The sequence below is a fragment of the Salvelinus fontinalis genome, chromosome 2, assembly GCF_029448725.1.
Source record: "Salvelinus fontinalis isolate EN_2023a chromosome 2, ASM2944872v1, whole genome shotgun sequence".
In the NCBI taxonomy this organism is placed as follows: domain Eukaryota; kingdom Metazoa; phylum Chordata; class Actinopteri; order Salmoniformes; family Salmonidae; genus Salvelinus; species Salvelinus fontinalis.
The window spans coordinates 56,542,219-56,567,251 of record NC_074666.1 but is presented as its reverse complement, the minus strand read 5'-3'; the positions used below and the strand labels follow the sequence as shown (position 1 = coordinate 56,567,251).

The window sequence follows — 25,033 nt, the reverse complement described above, 5'->3', positions numbered from 1 at the left end:
GGTACAGGGCACGATAGACAAGGGATACAGACTACAATTCGCTGTCACCTCGCCTTGATTCAAGGGAATCACACACACTCAGGCTCAGGAAATCATACACACTCAGGCTCAGGGGGAATCAGCGCGTGTCCTCAAGGAGGAAATCACATCGCTAATTGGGAAAAGGGCAATAAGAATTGTTCCTCCCCAGCAATGCCACAGCGGTTTTTACTCAAGATATTTCCTAGTTCCCAAAAAAGGCGGACGGCATAGGCCCGATCCTAGATCTACGTGCTTTGAACAGGCACACGAGAAAGTACACGTTCAGAATGTTGACACACACTGCTCTGCTACATTCTGTGCGCCCAGAAGATTGGGTTCTTGTCCGTCAACCTGAAGGACACTTACTTTCACATCTCAATATATCCTCCTCAGAGGAAATTTCTCAGATTTGCTTTTCTAGGCATTATCTCAGAATTTCTGGTCCTCCCTTTCGGCCTCTCATTGTCACCTCTGGTTTTTACGAAGTGTACCGAGGCCGCCATAGCCCCACTCAGAGAAAGGGGCATTCAGCTGATGACATACATAGAAGGTTGGCTGCTGTGCGCTAAATCGAGACAAGATGTCTTAGAACACAATCAGCTGCTCTTGGAACACCTGACATTTTGAGGTTTCAGAATAAACACGGTAAAGAGCGTTCTGATTCCCACGCAGACAATCTCTTTCCTAGGCTTAAACCCTAGATTCGGTATCATTCAAAGCTCGCCTTTCAGTGAAAGAATTGCCTAGCACTATTTCGCAGAGGGAACCTGGTCTCTTTCAAAACATGCCTGAGGCTGCTAGGTTTGATGGCAGCGGCTTTAGTAGTCATCCCAGGTTAGTAGTCATCCCCTCTTCTCTAGGTCTGAGCCCATTACGTCACAAACATCACCGTGTACAGGTCTCCATAGACTACACAGTAGCACTGCACTCCTGGAGAAACCAGACGTTTCTGTCACAGGGTGCCCAAATAGGCACTGTTTTATCCAGAAAAGTAGTCACGACGGACACATCTCTCAACAAAGTGTGGGGACCCCATCTCAGTTCTACTCACATAAACTACCTGGAACTCCTTGCTGTTACCCTGGCATTAAAATAGTTTTTCCCATTTCTGGAGGGTCATGTACTGGGAGTACTAAATCTGGGGGCAGATTTACTCTCCAGGGGGAACCCCCTATATGGGGAGTGGAAGCTCCACCCAGAGGGAGCCAATCAGGTTTGGATGCACTTCGGCATTCCAGCAGTGATCTTTATGCATCAAGGAAGAATACCCAGTCTCCCGCGTTCTTTTCCCTGAGGGATTGGGATGCACCGATGGGAGTGGACACGTTGGCGCACGAGTGGACACGCGTCCTTCTGCATGCTTTCCCCACACTGTCCCTGATTTCTCCCACCCTATCCAGGGTGCTGGAGAAGGGTCTATCTCTCATACTAAAAGCACCACATTGGCCAGAGAAACACTGGCTAGCGGAGATCACGCAACTACTTTGCAGTCAACTGTGGCCCCTCCCTCTGCGTCGGGACATACTGTGCAGGGAGATTTTCCATCCTCACCAGAACGGTTGGCACTCTGGGCCTGTGAACGGTTCAATTTGAACACTGCCGGGCTTCCCTAAAATGTAATTTTGACTATTCAGAGTGCTAGAGCCTCATCCATCAGGTCCCTTTAAGATTGTAAATGGCGTGTTTGAGAAATGGTGCACTAAATCAAAGATAGTGCCATTATAGTGCTCTGTCATTTCTACAGGCATTATTATACAAAGGAAAGCCTTTTTCTACTATTAAGGTATATCTGGCAGCTATTTTGGCTTGTCATGCGGGATTTGGGAGCACGACAGTGGGGCAACACCCGCTTGTCGCCCGTTTTATGAAGGTTGCACATTGTTTGCGTTCAGTGTCCAAACAGCTTGCCCCATCGCAGGTCTTATCAGTTGTTTTGGATGCACTATGCCAACAGCCTTTTGAGCCCCTGGATCAGGTGGTTCTGAAAATGCTTTCATTTAAGACAGCGCTATTACTAGAACTGGAACATCAACGGTTGCATATGTTGTGCCCAGTAAGCGCTCTGCACATCTACATGGACAGGACTAGAGGGTTTACAAAATGTGATCAGCTGTTTGTTTCCTTTGCAAAACCTCACTAGTGGGAGAGTAAAGGTCTTCCGTCTCCTGCTGGCTACAGGCTCATTCTACTAGAGGAATGGCCACATCCTGGGCTTTATTTAAGGACATATCTATCCAAGATATTTGTTCAGCAGCGAGTTGTGCTTCACCTCATACATTTGCAAAGTTTTATAGACTCGATGTCACTGCACCAACTCTGGCACATACTGTTTTACGTGTAGGATCTTCTGAGGGGAAAGGCCCATTTGTGTGATATATCGCACAGGGCAGTCGGTGGTCAGGATGAGCTTGTCTGGCAATACGGGAGTCAATATATCCCATGAGGGAAATACCGAAACGAATACTTGAAAAATAACTTTAGGTTACGACCGTAACCCCGGTTCTCTGATAGTATGACTGAGGTATTTCACCAGACCACCCTCCTTGAGCGAAGAAGAGGTGTTTCTTATTTTTGAATGACTCAGACACACTGCGTCTGACCTTTTATAGGGTAGGAGGGACACCCTTCCCCAATGCACACGTCTCGATGTCCAGCAGATAATGGCTGGCGTAGTGTAATAAAGGCTTCTGACGAATACGCTAGGGGCGTATCCCATAAGTGAAATACCTCACTCATACTATCAGAGAACCGGGGTTACGATTGCAACCTAAAGTCTTCCGCTGCAGGCCCAGAAATGTTTTGTCCAGTTTCTTTGATTTCTTCGTCACTTGTACTGTACAGTTATTAACTGTGGCAATGAACGCCACAAAATCCAACTGGCAACAAACATTCTCAATGGATTGTGGAGCCTCCACTACCATTTCTTCTACTATAGTGCATTCAGGAAAGTATTCCGAACTCTTGACTTTTTCCACATTTTGTTACACTACAGCCTTATTCTAAAATGTACGAACGATTTTCCCCCCCTCATCAATCTACACACAATACCCCATAATGACAAAGCGTTAACAGTTTAAAAAAATATTTTAGCAAATTTATTACAAATAAAAACAGAAATACCTTATTTACATAAGTATTCATACCCTTTGCTATGAGACTTGTAATTGAGCTCAGGTGCATCCTGTTTCCATTGATCATCCTTGAGATGTTTCTACAACTTGATTGGAGTCCACCTGTGGTAAATTCAATTGATTGGACATGATTTGGAAAGGCACACACCTGTCTATATTAGATCCCACAGTTGACAGTACATGTCAGAGCAAAAACCAAGCCATGAGGTCGAAGGAATTGTCCACAGAGCTCCGAGACAGGATTGTGTCGAGGCACAGATCTGGGGAAGATGTCTGCAGCATTGAAGGTCCCCAAGACAATAGTGGCCTCCATCATTCTTAAAATGAAGAAGATTGGAACCACCAAGACTCTTCCTAGAGCTGGCTGCCTGGCCAAACTGAGTAATCGGGGGAGAAGGGCCTTGGTCAGGGAGGTGACCAAGAACCCGATTGTCACGCCCTGGCCATAGAGAGGCTTTTATTCTCTATTTTGGGTAGGCCAGGGTGTGACTAGGGTGGGCATTCTAGTTTAGTTATTTCTATGTTTTCTGTTTCTATGTTTTGGCCGGGTATGGTTCTCAATTAGGGACAGCTGTCTATCGTTGTCTCTGATTGGGAATCATACTTAGGCAGCCTTTTTCCCACCTGTGTTTTGTGGGTAGTTGTTTTCTGTATAGTTTATGCACCTTACAGAACTGTTTCGGTTTCTTCACGTTGTTATTTTGTTCAAGTGTTTTGGTTAATAAATAATCATGAACACTTACCACGCTGCGCTTTGGTCCGATCATCATTACGACGAGAGCCGTGACACCGATGGTCACTCTGACAGAGCTCAAGAGTTCCTCTGTGGAGATAGGATTTTCTAGAAGGACCACCATCTCTGCAGCACTCCACCAATCAGGCCTTTATGGTAGATTGGCCAGAAGGAAGCCCTTCCTCAGTAAAAGGCACATGACAGCCCGTTTGGAGTTTTCCAAAGGAACCTAAAGGACTCCCACACCATGAGAAACAAGATTCTTTGGTCTGATGAAACCAAGATTGAACTCTTTGGCCTGAATGCCGAGAGGCACATCTGGAGGAAACCTGGCACCATCCCTACGGTGAAGCATGGTGGTGGCAGCATCATGCTGTGGGGATGTTTTTCGGGGGCAGGGACTGGTGGACTAGACAGGATCGAGGGAAAGATGAACAGAGCAAAGTACAGAGAGATCCTTGATGAAAACCTGCTCCAGAGCACTCATGATCTCAGACTGGGGTGAAGATTCACCTTTCAACAGGACAACGACCCTAAGCACACAGCCAAGACAACGCAGGAGTGGCTTCAGGACAAGTCTCTGAATGTCCTTGAGTGGCCCAGCCAGAGCCCTGACTTGAACCCGATCGAACATCTCTGGAGAGACCTTAAAATAGCTGTGCAGTGACGCTCCCCATCCAACCTGACAGAGCTTGAGAGGTTCTGCAGAGAAGAATGGGAGAAACTCCCCAAATGCAGGTGTGCCAAGCTTGTAGCGTCATACTTTAGAAGACTTGAGGCTGTAATCGCTGCCAAAGGTGCTTCAACAAAATACTGAGTAAAGAGTCTGAATACTTATGTAAATGTGATATTTCAGTTCTTTATTTTTTAAACATTTGCTAATATTTCTGAAAACCTGTTTTTGCTTTGTCATTATGGGGTATTGTGTGGAGATTGATAACAAAAAAATAAAATCTAATACATTTTTAGAATAAAATGTGGAACTAGTCAAAGGGTCTGAATGCTTTCCAAATGCACTGTACATCATCACATCTTTCAACTCAATGAATCGCCTTTGCATAAGCTATTCCAGATGTACCGCCCTGACTTTTGCCACTTCCATTACCTTCACCCTTACAGGGCACTCCATGAATTCAGGATCATGATCCCCACCACAGTTACAACACCCTATATGCCGATGTTCAGTGTACTCCATCCTTCTACAAACATTTGCAACATGGCCAAAACCTTTTGAGTTGTTGCCCTGTAGTGGTTTGGAGACAAAAGATCTTACCTTACATAGCCTAGATCAACAAGGACAATAACCACCCGAGCCACTGCCTGTTCACCCCACTTCCATCCAGAAGGTGAGGTCAGTACAGGTGCATCAAAGCTGGGAGAGAGCGATTTGAAAAACAGCTTCTATCTCAAGGCCATCAGATTGTTAAACAGCCATCACAAGCACAGAGAGACGGCTGCCTACCTACGGACTTGATATCATTGGCCACTAATAAATGTAACACTAGTCACTTTAATAATGCCACTTTAAGAATGTTTACATATCTCGCATTACTTATCTCATATGTATATACTGTATACGGTATCCTACACTATCTATTGCATCTTAGCTGCTCTGTCACTGCTCATCCATATATTTTATATTTATATATTCTCATCCCATTCCTTGACTAGATTGTGCGTATTAGGTTTTGTTGTGGAATTGTTAGACATTACCTGTCTACTGCTGCACTGTCGGATCTAGAAGCATAATCACTTCACTACACTCGCAATAACATCTGCTAACCATGTGTATATGACCAACAAAATGTGATTTAATTTGTGTAGGGAGGTGCTCTTTATCAAAAAACAATTGAACCAAAAGATTTTCTTATTTTTTTCCCTGCCGATCACCATTCGGGTCAGGCGACGGGCACCAACCACACTTTGGATTCTTGAGGTATTCAACTTCTACTTCCATAGACACCCAGGAGATGGCTCCTTTAACAGGGGCACCATTGCGAAGTTCAACTGATGTTACTTCGGAATTCGCGATTCTTGCAATTCCCTTATTTTAATCAGAAATACAATTAATCAGAACAAAGCCCACTTCTGGTCACTCTCACTCCACTTTTCACAGTGCATGCTACACCTTTTTGAGACCTCAAAACAGATCTTGAATATCATTGCTTATTCAAAAAACAAAGTCATCCTTATTCGACATAGGCCTACTATCATCATCCAGTCCAATTTTATACAGATTTATTCTTGCGCCATTCTTTGATACTACTGTTTTCCATTCATAATCAACTTTATTAGACACGCTTCCTGATTCATACTTGACATCCACTTCTTCATGATTCCCCCTGTCAAGCAAGTACTTCTTCGTGTGGCTTTCCGGCAGACTAGATGCCATGTTGCGTATTGCTGCCTTTCACAGTTTGGAAAGTGCATAGCACATTTGTTCACATTTGTTCCCCAAGAAAATGGGGAAAAAAGGAAATTGTACCTCCATGTAAAGTGTTGGTCCCATGTTTCATGAGCTGAAATATAATATCCAAGCAATTTTCCATACGCACAAGGCTTATTTCTCTCAAATGTTGTGCACAAATTTGTTTACATCCCTGTTAGAGAGCATTTCTCCTTTGCCAAGAGAATCCATCTACCTGACAGGTGTGGCATATCAATAAGCTGATTAAACAGAATGATAATTGCACAGGTGCACCTTGTGCTGGGGACAATAAAAGGCCACTTTAAAATGTGCAGTTTTGTCACACAATACAACAACACAGATGTCTCAAGTTTTGAGGGAGTGTGCAATTGGCATGCTGACTGCAGGAATGTCAACCATAAGCTGCCTCCGTAGTTTTAGAGAATTTGGCAGTACGTCCTACCGGCCTTACAACCGCAGAGCACGTGTAACCACACCAGCCCAGGACCTCCACATCCTGCTTCTTCACCTGCGGGATCTTCTGAGACCAGCCACCTGGACAGCTGATGAAACTGTGGGTTTGCACAACCGAAGAATTTCTGCACAAACTGTCAGAAACTGTCTCAGGGAAGCTCATCTGCATGCTTGTCGTCCTCACAGGGCTCTTGACCTGACTACAGTCTGGTGTAAATGCTCACCTTTGATGGCCATTGGCACACTGGAGAAGAGTGCTCCTCACAGATGAATCCCGGTTTCAACAGTACAGGGCAGATAGGGAAGATGTTAGACAACGTGTATGGAGTTGTGTGGGCGAGCGCTTTGTTGATCAACTTTGTGAACAGAGTGCCCCATGAAGGCGGTGGGCAGGCATAAGCTACGGACAATGAACACAATTGCATTTTATTCATGGAAATTTGAATGCACAGAGATACCGTGATCAGATCCTGAGGCCCATTGTCACGCCAATCATCCACCGCCATCACCTCATGTTTCAGCATAATGTCACAAGGATCGGTACACAATGCCTGGAAGCTGAAAATGTCCCAGTTCTTCCATAGCCTGCATACTCACCAGACATGTCACCTATTAAACATGTTTGGGATGCTCTGGATCGACCTGTACGACAGTGTGTTCCAGCTCCCCACAATATCCAGCATCTTCACATATCCATTGAAGAGGAGTGGGACAACATTTCACAGGCCACAATCAACAGCCTGATCAACTGTATGCGAAGATGTGTCATGCTGCATGAGGCAAATGGTGGTCACACCAGACACTGACTGGTTTTCTGATCTATGCCCCTACCTTTTTCTAAGGTATCTGTGACCAACAGATGCATATATGTATTCCCAGTCATGTGAAATCCATAGATTAGGGCCTAATGAATATATTTCAATTGACTGATTTCCTTTTATGAACTGTAACTCAGTCAAATCTTTGAAATTGTTGCATGTTGTGTTTATATTTTTTTGTTCAGTGTGTATATACCAGAATCCCCAACACACCTCACCACCCCTTCCGACTACCTTGGTCCCAACAGAACTTACTCCAGCTCATCGGCCTGGGAGGCTGGTACCCCTTCTCTCAAAACCCCTGTAGTTCTCATGCACTAAAATCTCTGATATACAGAAATGTCTCTGCTGCTGCTACCATCAATTCAGTCTTCTGGGATTTCCTTTCCATCTGTGTGGTACAATTAATAACCATACCAATATCGCCAAGAAGCCTCCTTTACTAAAGCACAAACTGTTCGGGTCACTCTGTACTGGCCTAATACTCACAGGGAATCATCTCCCTCACCCTTTGCCCACCATCGTCTACTTTCCTCACTGCCTCAGCATGACACTTTCTAAACTGCTCTCACCCTGGAAATGTCAATCCGTCTCACTCGCACAGGACATTTCTGATCCCCAGATGTCTCCCAATTCCGTGGTATCCAATTGGTAATTACAGTTGAAACACTCCACCTTTTCCACCGAAACTACACTCTTTCATCCCATGCCCTCCTGCACACAGCGAAATAATTTCTATTTGTCAAATGGCAGTCAAGCATTGATTATCATGTCACCAGAATAAGACCCTCAATATTTATTGGAAAGGTACATTGAACTCATCACTGTGCAGTTTAGCTACCCTGTGAAGTTCATCATAACTTATGTAAACATCAGCCTAATAGTACCACATACCATATTATCATGTCACTCCAAGTTTACTTCGATATGATGGTTATTATATAAATATTTGCACACAAAGGTGTTTCCACCGACATTTCTCACATTAGACAGACAAAAAGATCCCACCATGTCAAACAAACATTATCTGTCATCCTTTATAAAATTGTAGCAAAACTTTGTTTCCATCACAGCTGTCATTTAAAAAATATATATATACGGTATGACTTTACTTGCATAAAAACTGTGGATGGTTAATGACAAAGTCCACTTCACAAATAATGTTAGATACTCAGGCTGCGGAGTAGGACTACCGATCTTCACTACCACCGGCCCTTCAGAAAAACTAAATCTTTCTACCCTTTTCGACGAGCAAGTAACTTCATGTTCCTGGTGTTCTCTTCTTCCAACTTTAGGACTAGCTTCAAACTTTCTTTTTCCAAATCTAAAAACGGATCACCTTGCAGAACCCACCTCCACATTTCAAATTATTAAACTCAAGTGACAAACAATTTTCCGATACATTTATTAAGGCAATAATGTGGTAATAATAATAATAATAATAATACAGTGGTAGTCTGAAAGCAAAATAGTTTGTTAGAGAACACCATAACTTCTCAACCACACGTGTGGTGCTTCATTTATAGGCAAAATGACTTGACAGAAAATGTTATCCATACTATCTATGTTTAAAAGGCTCTAAGATCCTTCTTAAAAGTGCCTTTACCTGAACCTATTTCGTAGCTGCATCACACACAATACTCTTTGGGTAATGCTAAACAAACATTTGTCTATATAAATACATAAATCCCAACATTTTCAATGTAAAAGGTGCCACCTTCATCATAAGGGACAATTACAGGTAACAGCACATTCTACGTAACCATCCCATCCTGTAATATCACAGATTCTATCAAACGTCAAGAACTTAATTCTTACTTGCTCACATACAGAAAAAGAAAAACAATTCCGAAGTGCAGTGTGAATAATGCGACCTCCCGAAATGTACACAGTCCACATAATAATGTGGGAGAAATGTATGTGGACCTGAAACCAGAGACGTTCACAGTAACACAAGGGGTCCTTAGAAGAAACCTATCTTCCATTCACATTAGTAAACAAAAGGTTATCCTCAACCAGGTCTTATGCAAATATGCAGTATAACAATATCCTCAAGTACCTTTACATATCTTTAAATGTTAGTAAAATAGCTAACACCAGTGTTTTCCGTAAGTACATGGAGTAGCCAGCCAAATAGAAAAAACTGCCAGATCCGGGCTGGAGGGGTCAAGGTGGGCATGCCCCCTGAGATTTTTTAAATATTTTTTTAAACAAGCTCTATTTTGGTGGCCTCTGGTACATTCTAATACCCTGATTCAATCCGAAATACACAGCAAAATTATTGAATACTTTAACGACTTTACCTCCCAGGGCCCGGTTTCCCAATGGAACTTAGGCTTACATGTGTTTTTAACTATGCATCTTTCCTACAACAACCAAAGATGTAACGTTTCCCAAAACACCACGCAGAAAGAACATTCGCCAAGTGCATCGTTCGAGCATGTGTCGATACTGATAGGCTCAAAAGAAAGGCGGCGATTTGTTTCCGTTCACCAAACAGATCCGTTCGAAAAGAGCCATTCGTACGCGAACAACCCATCACTAGGCTACACTGGCAAGTCTTGACATGGGCTACGAATCCTAGGAAAATAGAAAACAAGATATTTTGTTTCCTTGTCCCGATGCGAAACAATGGACATATAACTTACGTTGTATTATTTATGAATAGCAACGGGATATAGGAGATTGACTATATTGTCAGTTCGACACCTTTTATAAACTAGTAAGCACTTGCAGTTCGGTCGTCAATCAAAGCACAGTAAATAGCCTATGCGCCTGTATTGGCCTATGAAACACGCACAAGAAAAATGAATGTGCCATAAAACAATAAGTGGAGTTCAACTCATTGTTACCACTTTATATGTGACGTGTTAATTCACTCACAGGAGACGAAAAATAAGCATCATGCTCTCCCTCATCCGTGAAAAGAAATTAGACTGCAGCCAACCAATGTACAAAAATAATAGGTACTGAGAGCGGGGAAAGACAGCAGACTGACAAACCATCAGTTTCCCTGTCATTGCTCACTTTTTGACTGACCTGTCCTATCAATAAGTCACTAGAAGATGCATGTTGTTCATTTAAGTGGGAGAAGGCTTTACTGACTTTCTGACTAGCGAATTGAAACTTTTAAATGAAAAGCCTAGTTAGTTTATGAAGTAGCCGGCTTACATTGAGTCTTATCGGCTATTTAGCCGACGACCGGCACTTATGGAAAACACCCAACACATTCACATGATTAGGCACAATCTAAAAATGATCATATTCTAGAAGAATGTGAACAAGCCCATTATTTTCAGATTGTAAAATACAGAAAAAGGGTCAAATAAATTGTTATATATCCATGACTGTACATAATGAGATAGTAACCAAATTGGAACAACACACTAAAACATTAAAATCATTCAAAAACTGAAAGTATTGCTGCAAAACTAGAACTGTAAGGTGCCAATAGTAAAGTACTACAGCGAGGGCAGAGACTAGCACAAGCCCTAGTCCTGCTCCTGCTTCATCACAGCGATGCCCACTTGGGCATGACGAATGGTGCGTCCGTGGAGCTTGTACCCATCCTGTTTCACTATAGTAACGGTGCTGGGCTCCCCTCCCTCAGCAGGAGTGTGGCACACTATCTCATGCTGGTAAGGGTCGTATTTATCCCCAACAGGGCTCATCTTATTCAGGCCGTGCTTTGTGAAGATCCCCTGCAGCCTGTCCTGGACCTGAGCCAGCCTCTGGCCCTCCTCTTCCTGCAGGTTGTCTGTAGTCTTCTCTAGCAGGTCAGCCACCTCAACCAGTTCACGGCAGAAACTCTGGATCCCTGTTTGAGTGGTGGTGGGGGGAGAGGAATTAGAACTTCACAAAGTAGAGCAGTGGGGTATTTTTTTTTGGGGGGGGGGACAATATACAAAAGTTGAGAACGATCATTGGAAAAATACAATTTTATTGAGTAAATGTATTTTGTAGTAAATGTAGTTTATTTTCATTTTATGACTTGAAGGATATTTATTGATGTAAAAATAGGATTTTACAGACTTTAAGGTTGTGTCATTAGATTTGGGGAGGAATCGCCAGAAATTCTGGTGGGAAAAAATTGGGGTCCCCAGAAATTCAGGCGAAAATGAATACCACTGAAGTAGAGGGACCATACTAGGTATGATGTCAGGGTAGGAGAAAAAACAACTCACCAAAAAGCTTGGCGTCTTGGACAAACTTCTGAGTTCTTTTTCGAACGTTGTCAGAGTCAGCCATGGCCCTTTTGTATCTTTCCTGAAATACAATACAGTATACTACATCATACGTGATTTAATTATTTGTATTTCCAAGGAAAAATCGAAACAAATCTATGCCGGCTGTAGGTAGCACCAGTCAAGACAAAGAATCTTCCTCCTTACTCTCACCGCCATCGAGGCTCTTACCGTGAGCTCCCTGACCTGCTCCTCCAGCTTGCTGGCCCTCATCTCCAGCAGTCTCACATTGGTCATCGCATGGCTGGAGTCATCTGTGGTGTCATCACCATTGCAATTATCACCTGTTCCCCAATGCTTTGCCGCTGTGCTGTACAGGCCAATCAAAGCCCTGGAAAGCAAAACACTATTTAATTGTGGACCTAGCGAGAGACCATTTGGCTAGCGGTGTTTCTGTAGTGTAGGCTACAATGTAGGCCTACATGTAATGGCAGAGTTTGGAAAATAAATGCCCTCCTGATTAATACAAATCATCATGAAATCCTTCTGCCAGGAAGGCCTACTTTGCAGTCAACATTTAGTTGAAGGTTTTTTGGTAAAGGCTTTAGAAATTAATTCAAACAGCACATGACTGAATTGCGCGTCTCAAAGATTTAACCAATACTTCGTACCAATTTTTGTATTTTATCCCCCCTTTATCCTAATTCCAATGACAATCTTGTCTCATCATTGCTACTCCCCAACGGGCTCGGGAGGCGAAGGTCGAGTCATGCGTCCTCCGAAACACGAACCGCCAAACTGCGCTTCTTAACACCAACCCGCTTAACCCGGAAGCCAGCCTCAATGTGTTGGAAGAAACACCGTTCAATCGACTACCGAGGTCAGCCTGCAGCCGCCCGGCCCGCCACCAGGAGTCTCTAGAGCGCGATGAACCAAGTAAAGCCCCTCTGGCCAAACCCTCTCTAACCCGGACGACGCTGGGCCAATTGTGTGCTGCCCTATGGGACTCCCAGTCACGGCCGGTTGTCGTTCAATTCTGTGAGCTGCTCTATGCAACAACCAGTTGAAAGCTGTGCGCTCGTTGCCAATGCAGCCTGATATTCTGCTGAAACTAGCTATGTGTGTGGCACGCATGTTAATATATTTCACGTGCTTTGCGATTGTGTAGGCTACTTTGTGCATCATTTCTCTATTTCACTACATAATTGATACGGCATACACCTGCACTACACTGTTTTGATACACGAGTGGGGATTAAGAAGTGAGTACCGTAATTTCCGGACTATAAGCCGCTACTTTTTTCCCACGCTATGAACCTCGCGGTTTATAGAATGACGCGGCTAATTTATGTTTTTTTTTTTTTTCTTCACAAGATTCATGCCGCCCAAAAACTGAGCACCGTCACATAATGTGACGTAAATCGAGCGCGCTCAAACTTGCCATCATTCTGATTACCGTAGTCATTTTGTCACCCCCATCATGGCAAAGAAACGGAGAAATGCATGTGATGCAGCTTTCAAGTTGAAGGCGATCGATCTGGCTGTTGGAAAAGGAAATAGAGCTGCTGCACGGGAGCTTGGCCTTAATGAGTCGATGATAAGACGTTGGAACTGTGCAGATCCGACTGAAAGCCAAAACAATCGCCACCGCAATGAAGTTTGACTTTCTTGGTAGGCTACTGTTTACTGCTATTTATTTTTTATTTTTGTTACAAGCCGTGTTTCGTTTAAAGCCTATTTATTTTTGTTACAAGCCGTGTTTCGTTTAAAGGCTGTGTAAAGTTCATTTGTTTCAATGTACCGGTAGGCACTTGCGGCTTATAGACATGTGCGGTTTATTTATGTACAAAATACATATTTGTAAAAAATTCAGTGGGTACGGCTTATATTCAGGTGCGCTTAATAGTCCAGCAATTACGGTATATGCAAAAATGTGGGTATACGGCAGCATATACCCTCCACTACACCACTGGAGCGAGGGATAAATACCCAAGACGTGGAGATGATGGGGAACAGTGTGTATATCGGCAGGGTAGCCTAGTGGTTAGAGCGTTGGACTAGTAACCGAAAGGTTGCAAGTTCAAATCCCTGAGCTGACATGGTACAAATCTGTCGTTCTGCCCCTGAACAGGCAGTTAACCCACTGTTCCTAGGCTGTCATTGAAAATAAGAATTTGTTCTTAACTGACTTGCCTAGTTAAATAAAGATAAAAAAATATCACTGTCTTTGCCAAAACGTTGCAATATTTAGATACATTTTTAGATGAACTTCTCTGAGTATTGTTCCGTTACCTTTTTTCAGTATGTTGTCAAAAACGCTTTTTGAACTATTGGGATTTTCGTAGATGATATGTAGCAAAGCCTGGAGTAGATCCACAGATGATACAATCTCTATTGTACTCAACCCTGCCCTTTCCCACCTGGACAAAAGGAACACCTACGTGAGAATGCTGTTCATTGACTACAGCTCAGCGTTAAACACCCTAGCGCATTCAAACCGCATCACTAAGCTAAGGACCTTGGGACTAAATGCCTCCCTCTGCAACTGGATCCTGGACTTCCTGACGGCCCCCTCCCCCCCCCCCAGGTGATAAGGGTAGGCAACAACATCTGCCACGCTGATCCTCAACACGGAGGCCCCTCAGGGGTGTGTGCTCAGTCCCCTCCTGTTCTCCCGGTTCACCCATGACTGCGTGGCCAAGCACGCCTCCAACACCATAATAAAGTTTGCTGATGACACAACGGTGGTAGGCCTGATTACCGACAACGATGAGACAGCCTATAGGGATGTGGTGCCAGGACAACAACCTCTCCCTCAACGTGATCAAGACAAAGGAGATGATCGTGGACTACGGGAAAAGGAGGGCCGAGCACGCCCCCATTTTAAATCCACAGGGCTGTAGTGTAGCAGGTTGAGAGCTTCATGATCCTTGGTGTCCACATCACCAACAAACTATCATGGTCCAAACACACCAAGACAGTCGTGAAGAGGGCACAACAACACCTATTTCCCCCCAAGAGACTGAAAAGATTTGGATCATGGGTACTCAGATCCTCAAAAAGTCCTACAGCTGCACCATCGAGAGCAGCCTGACTGGTTGCATCCCCACCTGGCATAGCAACTGCTCGGCCTCCGACCGAGCAGCTCAGCCTCCGGCGCTACAGAGGGTAGTGCGTACAGCCCAGCACATCATTGGGGCCAAGCTTCCTGCCATCCAGAACCTCTATACCAGGCGGTGTCAGCGGAAGGCCCTAAAAATGGCCAAAGACTAGCCACCTTTGTAATAGACTGTTCTCTCTGCTACCACATGGCAAGCGGTACCAGAGCACCAAGTCTAGGTCCAAAAGGCTTCTTATCAGCTTCTACCCCTAATCAAATGGCTACCCGGACTATTTGTTGTGTTTTTTTTTTACACTGCTGCTACTCACTGTTTATTATCTATGCAGTCACTTTACCCCTACCTACATATTACCTTAATTGCCTCAACTAACCTGTACACCCCACACATTGAATCAGTATCAGCCTCGTTATTGTTGCTCTTTAATTTTTTACTTTTGTTAATTTAGTAAATATTTTTATTAAAAACTGCATTGTTAGTTACGGGCTTATAAGAAAGCATTTCACGGTACAGTCTACACCTGTCGTATTTGACGCATGCGACAAATACAATTTGATTTGAAGAGGGGGATCCCAGCTTTCTATCCCTACTTTTTTTCTGAAATTCTAAATATGCGCTTACTGCACCATTTTAAACAAATACTTTTTTAGCAGCATGGTTAAGCACATTACCCCTTGGCAATTCACAGTGAGTGTATAGAGGAGTGGGGCAAAATGTAACACTGGTCAATTGTAGAGTAACTTTGGATAACACGCAACCTTACCTCAACATTTTTTGGGCGTGACTTAAACTGTGATGAGACAGATTACATATTTAGAGTGCAAGAGTAGTGGCAACCAGGGAAAGTGTTGGGTGAAAAGATTGTGACATGAAGTGATTTCTATGTGAAGTACAGGCAGGGGGCTTGTTACCCCAGGTGGCGATTTACCCCAAGTTACCCTAGCAGGTAGGCCTACATTATATTCACTGTGTTTATGCAAGTTTTTGGGGAAATCTTTGCCTGTGTGTGTGTAGATTACCTGCCCCTCCGAAGCATGATTCTGTAATTAGGGAGATTTTTAATTAGAGAAGAAATAACTAGCATTGAAAAGGTGAATTGAGGATACTATAGTTATCACATTTCACATTGCATTTATTAACTTAAAAAAAGGTAAGAAGTGTTTTTAATTCTAGTGCTGCTCTGCACCCAGAAGCTTGTTAGCTAGCTAGCTAACATTAGATCTGGTCACACGTTAAGCCAACTCTCTGAAGTTCAAAGCATACACATTAAAACCAGTAGATAGTGCTGACGTCATCCACTTATTCCTATGGAAAACTCCCAATGGCACATGAAGCCGGAAGTATGAATTTGAAGCGTGCCATTTTGCTGAATGGCACAAATAAAAGCGGCCATAACTAGCAAAGGATCATGGTCGATGTAGTCGTTTTCATCCTGCCTGAGAGAGTCAACCCAAAGCTGCTAGACGTCAGCATCAATACGGGTAACATTTGGCTCGGAAAACGTACCTCAATCCAGGGATGAGAAATGCATGGCACTCCAAAATGTTCCACTATCCCAACTGTTACACAGAAGATTGAAGGACTTTAAAAATGATCAGTCGTTTAATCTTCTCTGTGTAACAGTTGAGATAAAGGGCAATTCGGAGTACAACGTAATTTCTCATCCCTGGATTGAGGTATGTTTTCCAAGCCATATCTCGCACCGGCTCCACAATGTCTTAATATACATAGAAATGCTGTCCGACCCTAGTGCAGGCTGTAAGCAAGCTGGTCAGATCTGCTGGCTAGACTTGCCATAGGATATCAACAGTGAACACAGTTACATGCATACAATAATGTGATTATTGTGAATAGTCAGATTAATATAATAATTTGTTTAAAACGTTTACATCCTTTGCAAGAATAACGATTTCCCTAATAATCCTGTTTACATGGACACCTCTGAAATCAGTCTAGACTTTGATAAATGCAGAAAATCACCAATCAAAACAAACTTTCTACCACATTGACCATGTTATTTTTGTGAATATTTTTTATTTGTATGTGAAAACTATTTCTAAGATGCATACTTTCAGTTTTTCCAAACTCACTTCCTTGTGCTACCGGTGACTTGTGCTACCGGTGCTGCACATGTGCAGATCAAATTTGCCACTGCAACGCCCAATTACATGTTCTAATAGTTTGAAAGATTGCTCAGAAAAGCAGGTGTTTTAATTGGTGTATGCTTACTTCGATTTTGACCTTAAGCCAAACAAGATAAGCAGAGTATGGTGTTTACAAGACTACTTCCATAACTGCCATAATCAGTTTAATATAGAATTATTAGTGTGTATGTAAACATAATCTGTGACAACAGTTGGCTGCTATTTAACTGATAGTTTGTCTGTCAAATCTGTGTATTGGTGTGTGGCCGGCAACTTTCATAGAGAAACACCCCTGAATTATTTGTGCCATTTGACAACGAAAATGACAGCTGCGTTGTAAGTCCTGCGACCCCCAGCACATATGACAAAATCAACAGTACAAAACAAAAGATATTGATCTGTTTTAAGCAAATGATCTTGTTGAACAAAAACCTTTATACTAACATCCCCCATTTTTGGTCAAAAGGGATGTGTAATTCCCACTGAGGTATAAAGAAAGGTAATTCCCCCCAATTTGATGTGGTCAAAACGTCTGTTTATGTAATGTAACAACATACTGTCCACATCATGGAAAAGAGCGTAATATAAATGAATTACCTATTCAATTATTTTGCTATATCTTAATTTAAGATGGTAGTAAATGATGCAAACTGAAGATTTTTCTTCTATAATCACATTTCTCACTAGTTTAACCATTTAGCTAATGATTTTAAAAATGCACAATTTAACTGGGCGCTCTAGTCTAGAAATAGCTCCCATATTGAATGTGCAGCAGCTCCTGGTTCTAATGTCAGTAACCAGGTTTCCATACAACCTTTTTAGAGTAAAGTACATGTAGGCACCAAGGTGGCTTAGCAGTTCAGACGTATTTTTCCGTGTTGTCGTGTCGTGTCCTGTATATATATATATTTACACCTTTTCTTCACATATCTTTTATTTATTTTATTATCCAAGAACTCAACTACAAAAGCTTTCCTGCAAAAGCTTTCCTGCAACCCGCTTCACCAATTACAATAAGTACTATTTACCTCAATCTGAAAATCCATCGTGGAAGATAGCCAGGGGCTAATTCAGAAGCTAGCCTGAAAGCTAATCCAGAAGCTACTCCGATAGCTAGCCAGAAGCTAATCTGTAGCTGCCCCGAAATTAGCCGGTTTGCTGGCTAGCGTTGGTGTTTCAGCTGCCCACGTTTTTGCGGTCATCAGCTATTCCTCTAGCTCGATAATCTACCGGCACTTTTGTGCAACGCGACTCGGACCGGAGCATTCCGGGACTTTTTTTCTCTCAGTTTCCCCGGATTCCAACCGCAGCCTCTGGACACGTGCACCTTGATTTCGCAGCTAGCTAGCTGCATACCGTGTGACTATTGGCTTACGTCGACCCCGGAGCTAACTCAAATCATGCTGGAGCTAGCCAGCTGAGGAGTTCCATCACCATCCGGACCCGCTTCTTTGTTGCTGCTGCAGATACGGAACCCCACCGGGCCTTCACGACTGACTGCCGACGTTATCTGCCCGAGGGATTTATCCAACCGGCACCTCCGTCCCGGCGTTACCTGAACGCTCATCTGAGGCCCGCTAATCGTTAGCTGTCTTATCGGCTGCTATCTGAACAAAACCCCACTACACGGAACCTACCGACGGAAACGCACGAGGTATCTACAAACAGACCTCCATCCTATGCTGCTACCGATAGCCATATACCCGGCCAGCTGTCTGGATCGCCACGACCCCAACCAACCTCTACTCACTGGACCCTTATTTATCACTTGATTAAGCTTGCCTCTCCTTAATGTAAATATGCATTGTCCATTGCTGTTCTGGTTAGTGTTTATTGGCTTATTTCACTGTAGAGATTCTAGCCCTGCTCTCTATACCATATCCAACCCTGCAGTTCCACCACCCACATATGCGATGACATCACCTGGTTTCAATGATGTTTCTAGAGACAAGATCTCTCTCATCATCACTCAATACCTAGGTTTACCTCCACTGTATTCACATCCTACCATACCTTTGTCTGTACATTATTCCTTTAAACTATTTTATCGCCCCCAGAAACTTCCTTTTACTCTCTGCTCTGGTAGCTCTAGGCGACCAATTCTCATAGCTTTTAGCCGTACCATTATCCTACTTCTCCTCTGTTCCTCTGGTGATGTAGAGGTGAATCCAGGCCCTGCAGTACCTGGCTCCACTCCTATTCCCCAGGCGCTCTCTTTTGATGACTTCTGTAACCGTAATAGCCTTGGCTTCATGCATGTTAACATTAGGAGCCTCCTCCCTAAGTTTGTTCTGTTCACTGCTTTAGCACACTCTACCAACCCGGATGTTTTAGCCGTGTCTGAATCCTGGCTTAGAAAGACCACCAAAAATTCAGACATTTTTATCCCCAATTACAATATTTTCAGACAAGATAGAACGGCCAAAGGGGGCGGTGTTGCAATCTACTGCAAAGACTGCCTGCAGAGTTCTGTTATACTATCCAGGTCTGTTCCCAAACAATTTGAACTTCTACTTTTAAAAATCCACCTCTCTAAAAACAAGTCTCTCACCGTTGCCGCCTGCTATAGACCACCCTCTGCCCCCAGCTGTGCTCTGGACACTATATGTGAACTGATTGCCCCCCATCTATCTTCAGAGCTCGTGCTGCTAGGTGACCTAAATTTGAACATGCTCAACACCCCAGCCACCCTACAATCTAAGCTTGATGCCCTCAATCTCACACAAATTATTAATGAACCTACCAGGTACCACCCTAATTCCGTAAACACGGGTACCCTCATAGATATCATCCTAACAAACTTGCCCTCCAAATACACCTCTGCTGTTTTTAACCAAGATCTCAGCGATCACTGCCTCATTGCCTGCATCCGTAATGGGTCAGCGGTCAAACGACCTCCACTCATCACTGTCAAACGCTCCCTGAAACACTTCAGCGAGCAGGCCTTCCTAATTGACCTGGCCGGGGTATCCTGGAAGGATATTGATCTCATCCCGTCAGTAGAGGATGCCTGGTCATTTTTTAAAAATGCCTTCCTCACCATCTTGAATAAGCATGCCCCATTCAAGAAATTTAGAACCAGGAACAGATATAGCCCTTGGTTCTCTCCTGACCTGACTGCCCTTAACCAACAGAAAAACATCCTATGGCGTTCTGCATTAGCATCGAACAGCCCCCGTGATATGCAACTTTTCAGGGAAGCCAGAAACCAATATACACAGGCAGTTAGAACAGCCAAGGCTAGCTTTTTCAAGCAGAAATTTGCTTCCTGCAACACAAATTCAAAAAAGTTCTGGGACACCGTAAAGTCCATGGAGAATAAGAACACCTCCTCCCAGCTTCCAACCGCCCTGAAGATAGGAAACACTGTCACCACCGACAAATCCACTATAATTGAGAATTTCAATAAGCATTTTTCTACGGCTGGCCATGCTTTCCACCTGGCTACCCCTACCCGGGACAACAGCACTGCCCTCCCCTCTGCTACTCGCCCAAGCCTTCCCCATTTCTCTTTCTCCCAAATACAGTCAGCTGATGTTCTTAATGAGCTGCAAAATCTGGACCCTTACAAATCAGCCGGGCTAGATAATCTGGACCCTTTCTTTCTAAAACTATCTGCTGAAATTGTTGCCACCCCTATTACTAGCCTCTTCAACCTCTCTTTCGTGTCGTCTGAGATACCCAAAGATTGGAAAGCAGCTGCGGTTATCCCCCTCTTCAAAGGGGGGGACACCCTTGACCCTAACTGCTACAGACCTATATCTATCCTACCCTGCCTTTCTAAGGTCTTCGAAAGCCAAGTCAACAAACAGATTACCGACCATTTCGAATCACACCACACCTTCTCCGCTATGCAATCTGGTTTCAGAGCTGGTCATGGGTGCACCTCAGCCACGCTCAAGGTCATAAACGATATCGTAACCGCCATCGATAGGAAACAATACTGTGCAGCCGTATTCATTGACCTGGCCAAGGCTTTTGACTCTGTCAATCACCACATCCTCATTGGCAGACTCGACAGCCTTGGTTTCTCTAATGATTGCCTCGCCTGGTTCACCAACTACTTCTCTGATAGAGTTCAGTGTGTCAAATCGGAGGGTCTGTTGTCCGGGCCTCTGGCAGTCTCTATGGGGGTGCCACAGGGTTCAATTCTTGGACCGACTCTCTTCTCTGTTTACATCAATGATGTCGCTCTTGCTGCTGGTGATTCTCTGATCCACCTCTACGCAGACGACACTATTCTGTATACTTCTGGCCCTTCTTTTGACACTGTGTTAACAACCCTCCAGGCGAGCTTCAATGCCATACAACTCTCCTTCCGTGGCCTCCAACTGCTCTTAAATACAAGTAAAACCAAATGCATGCTCTTCAACCGATCGCTGCCTGCTCCGGCCCGCCTGTCCAACATCACTACTTTGGACGGCTCTGACTTAGAATATGTGGACAACTACAAATACCTAGGTGTCTGGTTAGACTGTAAACTCTCCTTCCAGACCCACATCAAACATCTCCAATCCAAAGTCAAATCTAGAATTGGCTTCCTATTCCGCAACAAAGCATCCTTTACTCATGCTGCCAAACATACCCTTGTAAAACTGACCATCCTACCAATCCTCGACTTCGGTGATGTCATTTACAAAATAGCCTCCAAAACCCTACTCAATAAATTGGATGCAGTCTATCACAGTGCCATCCGTTTTGTCACCAAAGCCCCATATACTACCCACCACTGCGACCTGTACACTCTCGTTGGCTGGCCCTCGCTTCATACTCGTCGCCAAACCCATTGGTTCCAGGTCATCTACAAGACCCTGCTAGGTAAAGTCCCCCCTTATCTCAGCTCGCTGGTCACCATAGCAGCACCTACCCGTAGCACGCGCTCCAGCAGGTATATCTCTCTAGTCACCCCCAAAACCAATTCTTCCTTTGGACGCCTCTCCTTCCAGTTCTCTGCTGCCAATGACTGGAACGAACTACAAAAATCTCTGAAACTGGAAACACCTATCTCCCTCACTAGCTTTAAGCACCAGCTGTCAGAGCAGCTCATAGATTACTGCACCTGTACATAACCCATCTACAATTTAGCCCAAACAACTACCTCTTTACCTACTGTATTTATTTATTAATTTATTTTGCTCCTTTGCACCCCATTATTTCTGTCTCTACTTTGCACTTTCTTCCAATGCAAACCAACCATTCCAGTGTTTTTTTTAGTTTTTATTTTACTTGCTGTGTTGTACTCACTTCGCCTCCATGGCCTTTTTATATTTTTATTTATTTATACATATATCTGTTTGCCTTCACCCCCCTTATCTCACCTCACTTGCTCACATTGTATATACTGTAGACTTATTTTTTTTCACTGTATTATTGACTATATGTTTGTTTTTACTCCATGTGTAACTATGTGTTGTTGTATGTGTCGAACTGCTTTGCTTTATCTTGGCCAGGTCGCAATTGTAAATGAGAACGTGTTCTCAATTTGCCTACCTGGTTAAATAAAGGTTAAATAAAAAAAAAAAAAAAAAAAATAAATAAACAATGTAATCACAGACTTGGTGGAACTACAGATGTCGTAAACTTTCCAAATGTCAACAAAACAAAATTTGCTAGACAATGTGGGATCTTTATGTGTCGGTAAAATTAATTATGTGAGAAATGGCGGTGGAAACGCTTTTATGCGCACATATTGATATAATAACCATCATATCGAAGTAAATTTAGAGTCACGTGATGACATGTGTGGTCCTTCCACTACAACTCGGTAAAGTATGCAGTTTATTATACTACAGATAAAATAAGTTATTAACTTCACAGGGTGGTGAACGTGCAAGGTGATGGGCTTGATGCCCCTTTTCATAAATATCGAGGGGCTTTATTCAGACGATCGATGCTTGGCTGCTGTTTGACAAATAAAAAATAATTTCACTCTTTTGTCCATACTAATCTCATCATATAGGCTATACCCTACACCCGCACTGTATATGCAAGATGTTGGCTAGAGTGCATTTGCCAACATCAGTGAGCACATTCGCTATATAACGCACATTTTCTTTGTGACAAAATTGCCAGTAGAGTTAAATGCGATAGAAACCCATTTAACTTGTATTTGTTATTCGGTACATAGTAATTTAACTCCATTTTAAATTACTATGTTTACGTTTAAATCATCACGCAAAGACGAGTCAATTTGATGGAAACATTTATGGTGGGAAAATGCACATTATTTTTATGCGGATTTTAGAATATTCGCATGAAAATCTGTCGCCAATTGGGTTGGAACGCTATTTTATGGCAGCAGCCCATTCCTTCGACTTCCCTACAAATAGCTAGTTAACTCGTTATGAAGCATAAATTAGCTAGCTAGCGACCACTGACTTAATCTAAAACTGTCAAAAGTGAGCTAACCGTTAACGCTATTAAACAAACTAATTTAGCTAAAAGCAACGTTAGCTAGCTAGCTTTTGTACCGCAAGCTTGTTCCCGCAGCGTTGAAAGTTGTGTCTTTATTTTACACTGCATTTTTTTGAATAGCTAGAGGGATATGTTGACAAACCTCACCTGTGATCATTCGACAAAAATAGTTGTAATCTGCCGACGCAGTTGAGACATTTCCCAGCCAAGAAAAGACCGTGGATGGCCATATTATTCAGACTGTTTGCTAGTTACATTAAATGACAGCAGAACAAAGCCAGACCTGTGGAGAGAAAACCCTTGCGGGGGCACACGGAACGGGTCGGCTGTGGGCGGGGTCGTTCCCCACCACCACAAGTTTTCATTTGCGGAGGCTTTCCAGACAGACAAGCGATGGGCAAAGCTGGGTTCGTTCGCTCAGTGGGTTCTTATTCGATGAGGTTTAACGGTGGTTGGCATCCAATAAATGTTGCATTACCGCTACCTACAATACTGGAGTATAACTCCCTTTACTATTGTATTTTTAAATCAACAAAAAAAGAAAATACAACAAATACGCTACCATCTAACACTACACTCACAAATAATAATAATAACCATACTCCCCTATTTAACCCTCCTGCTGTGATCCGGTCGAATTGGACCAATTTACTATTTTTCATTTAATCTGATTGTCATAAGGTTCCATGACTTTGTCCACAAAGGGCATCTGAACACACAAAATAAATGTTGATGATTTTGGGTGTTTTATTTAACTTTTGTACACCTGTGGTGTTCCCGGTCAAAAATGACCAGTCAATAGAAATTAATGGGTGAGATTACGATTAGTGTATAAAATTGAGTTCAGGCACATGCTCATTCATCAGATGAACACACTTCATCTCCCAGACCCCCACACGCGGTGGCGGCTCAGGTGCGGGATGCAGACCCCGCTCCACCACTGTCTCACCCCACTTTGGAGGCACCTCTGGTGCGTGGACCCTCGTCGCCGACCCTGGACTAGGGACCCTCGTTGCGGGCCCCGGACTGGGCACCCTCGCTGCGGGCCCCGGACTGGGCATCCTCGCTGCGGGCCCTGGACTGGAGGCCGTCGCTGGAGGCTCCGGACTGGGGACCCTCGTTGCGGGCCCCGGACTGGGGACCGTCGCTGGGGGCACCGGACTGGGGACCGTCGCTGGAGACTAAGGACTGTAGGCCGTCATGGGAGGCTTCGTGCCGTGACTCCCCACTGGAGGCTTCGTGCCATGGATCATCACAGGAGACTTCTTGCCATGGATCATCACTGGAGGCTTCGTGCCATGGATCATCACTGGAGGCTTCTTGCCATGGATCATCACTGGAGGCTTCGTGCCATGGATCATCACTGGAGTGAGGAGACGTATGGGCAGTCTGGTACGTGTAGCTGCCGCAGGATTCACCAGGCTTGGGAGACATACAGGAGGCCTGGTTCTGGCAGCAGGCACACGACTCACCAGGCTGGGGAGACATACAGGATGCTTAGTTCTGGGCGCAGGCACAGGACTCACCAGGCTGGAGAGACATACAGGAGGCTTTGTCCTTGGCAGAGGCACCGGATACACTGGGCCGTG

The 25,033-nt window shown here is 43.8% G+C and overlaps 1 protein-coding gene across 1 annotated transcript; it reads right to left on the bottom strand.

The window, feature by feature from the left end:
• Positions 1 to 8,972: 8,972 nt before the first annotated feature.
• On the bottom strand, positions 8,973 to 23,803 carry LOC129821733 (grpE protein homolog 2, mitochondrial-like). Its single transcript, XM_055879347.1, has 4 exons — positions 23,592 to 23,803; positions 12,000 to 12,159; positions 11,769 to 11,850; positions 8,973 to 11,401 (listed from the first exon to the last, which is right to left on the bottom strand). Exons 1-4 carry the CDS (start codon positions 23,672 to 23,674, stop codon positions 11,076 to 11,078), a joined length of 651 nt encoding a protein of 216 aa, XP_055735322.1. The 5' UTR covers positions 23,675 to 23,803; the 3' UTR covers positions 8,973 to 11,075.
• Positions 23,804 to 25,033: the final 1,230 nt, after the last annotated feature.

Bases quoted from the DNA above. Each gene is read 5' to 3' on its own strand.
- LOC129821733 (XM_055879347.1), bottom strand. From the start codon at position 23,674: ATGGCCATCCACGGTCTTTTCTTGGCTGGGAAATGTCTCAACTGCGTC. The intron at 12,160-23,591 runs GTGAGGTTTGTC...TTTGCTTTCCAG, and splicing joins TTTTTGTCGAATGATCACAG to GGCTTTGATTGGCCTGTACA. The intron at 11,402-11,768 runs GTGAGTTGTTTT...CCACTCAAACAG, and splicing joins CCAAGACGCCAAGCTTTTTG to GGATCCAGAGTTTCTGCCGT.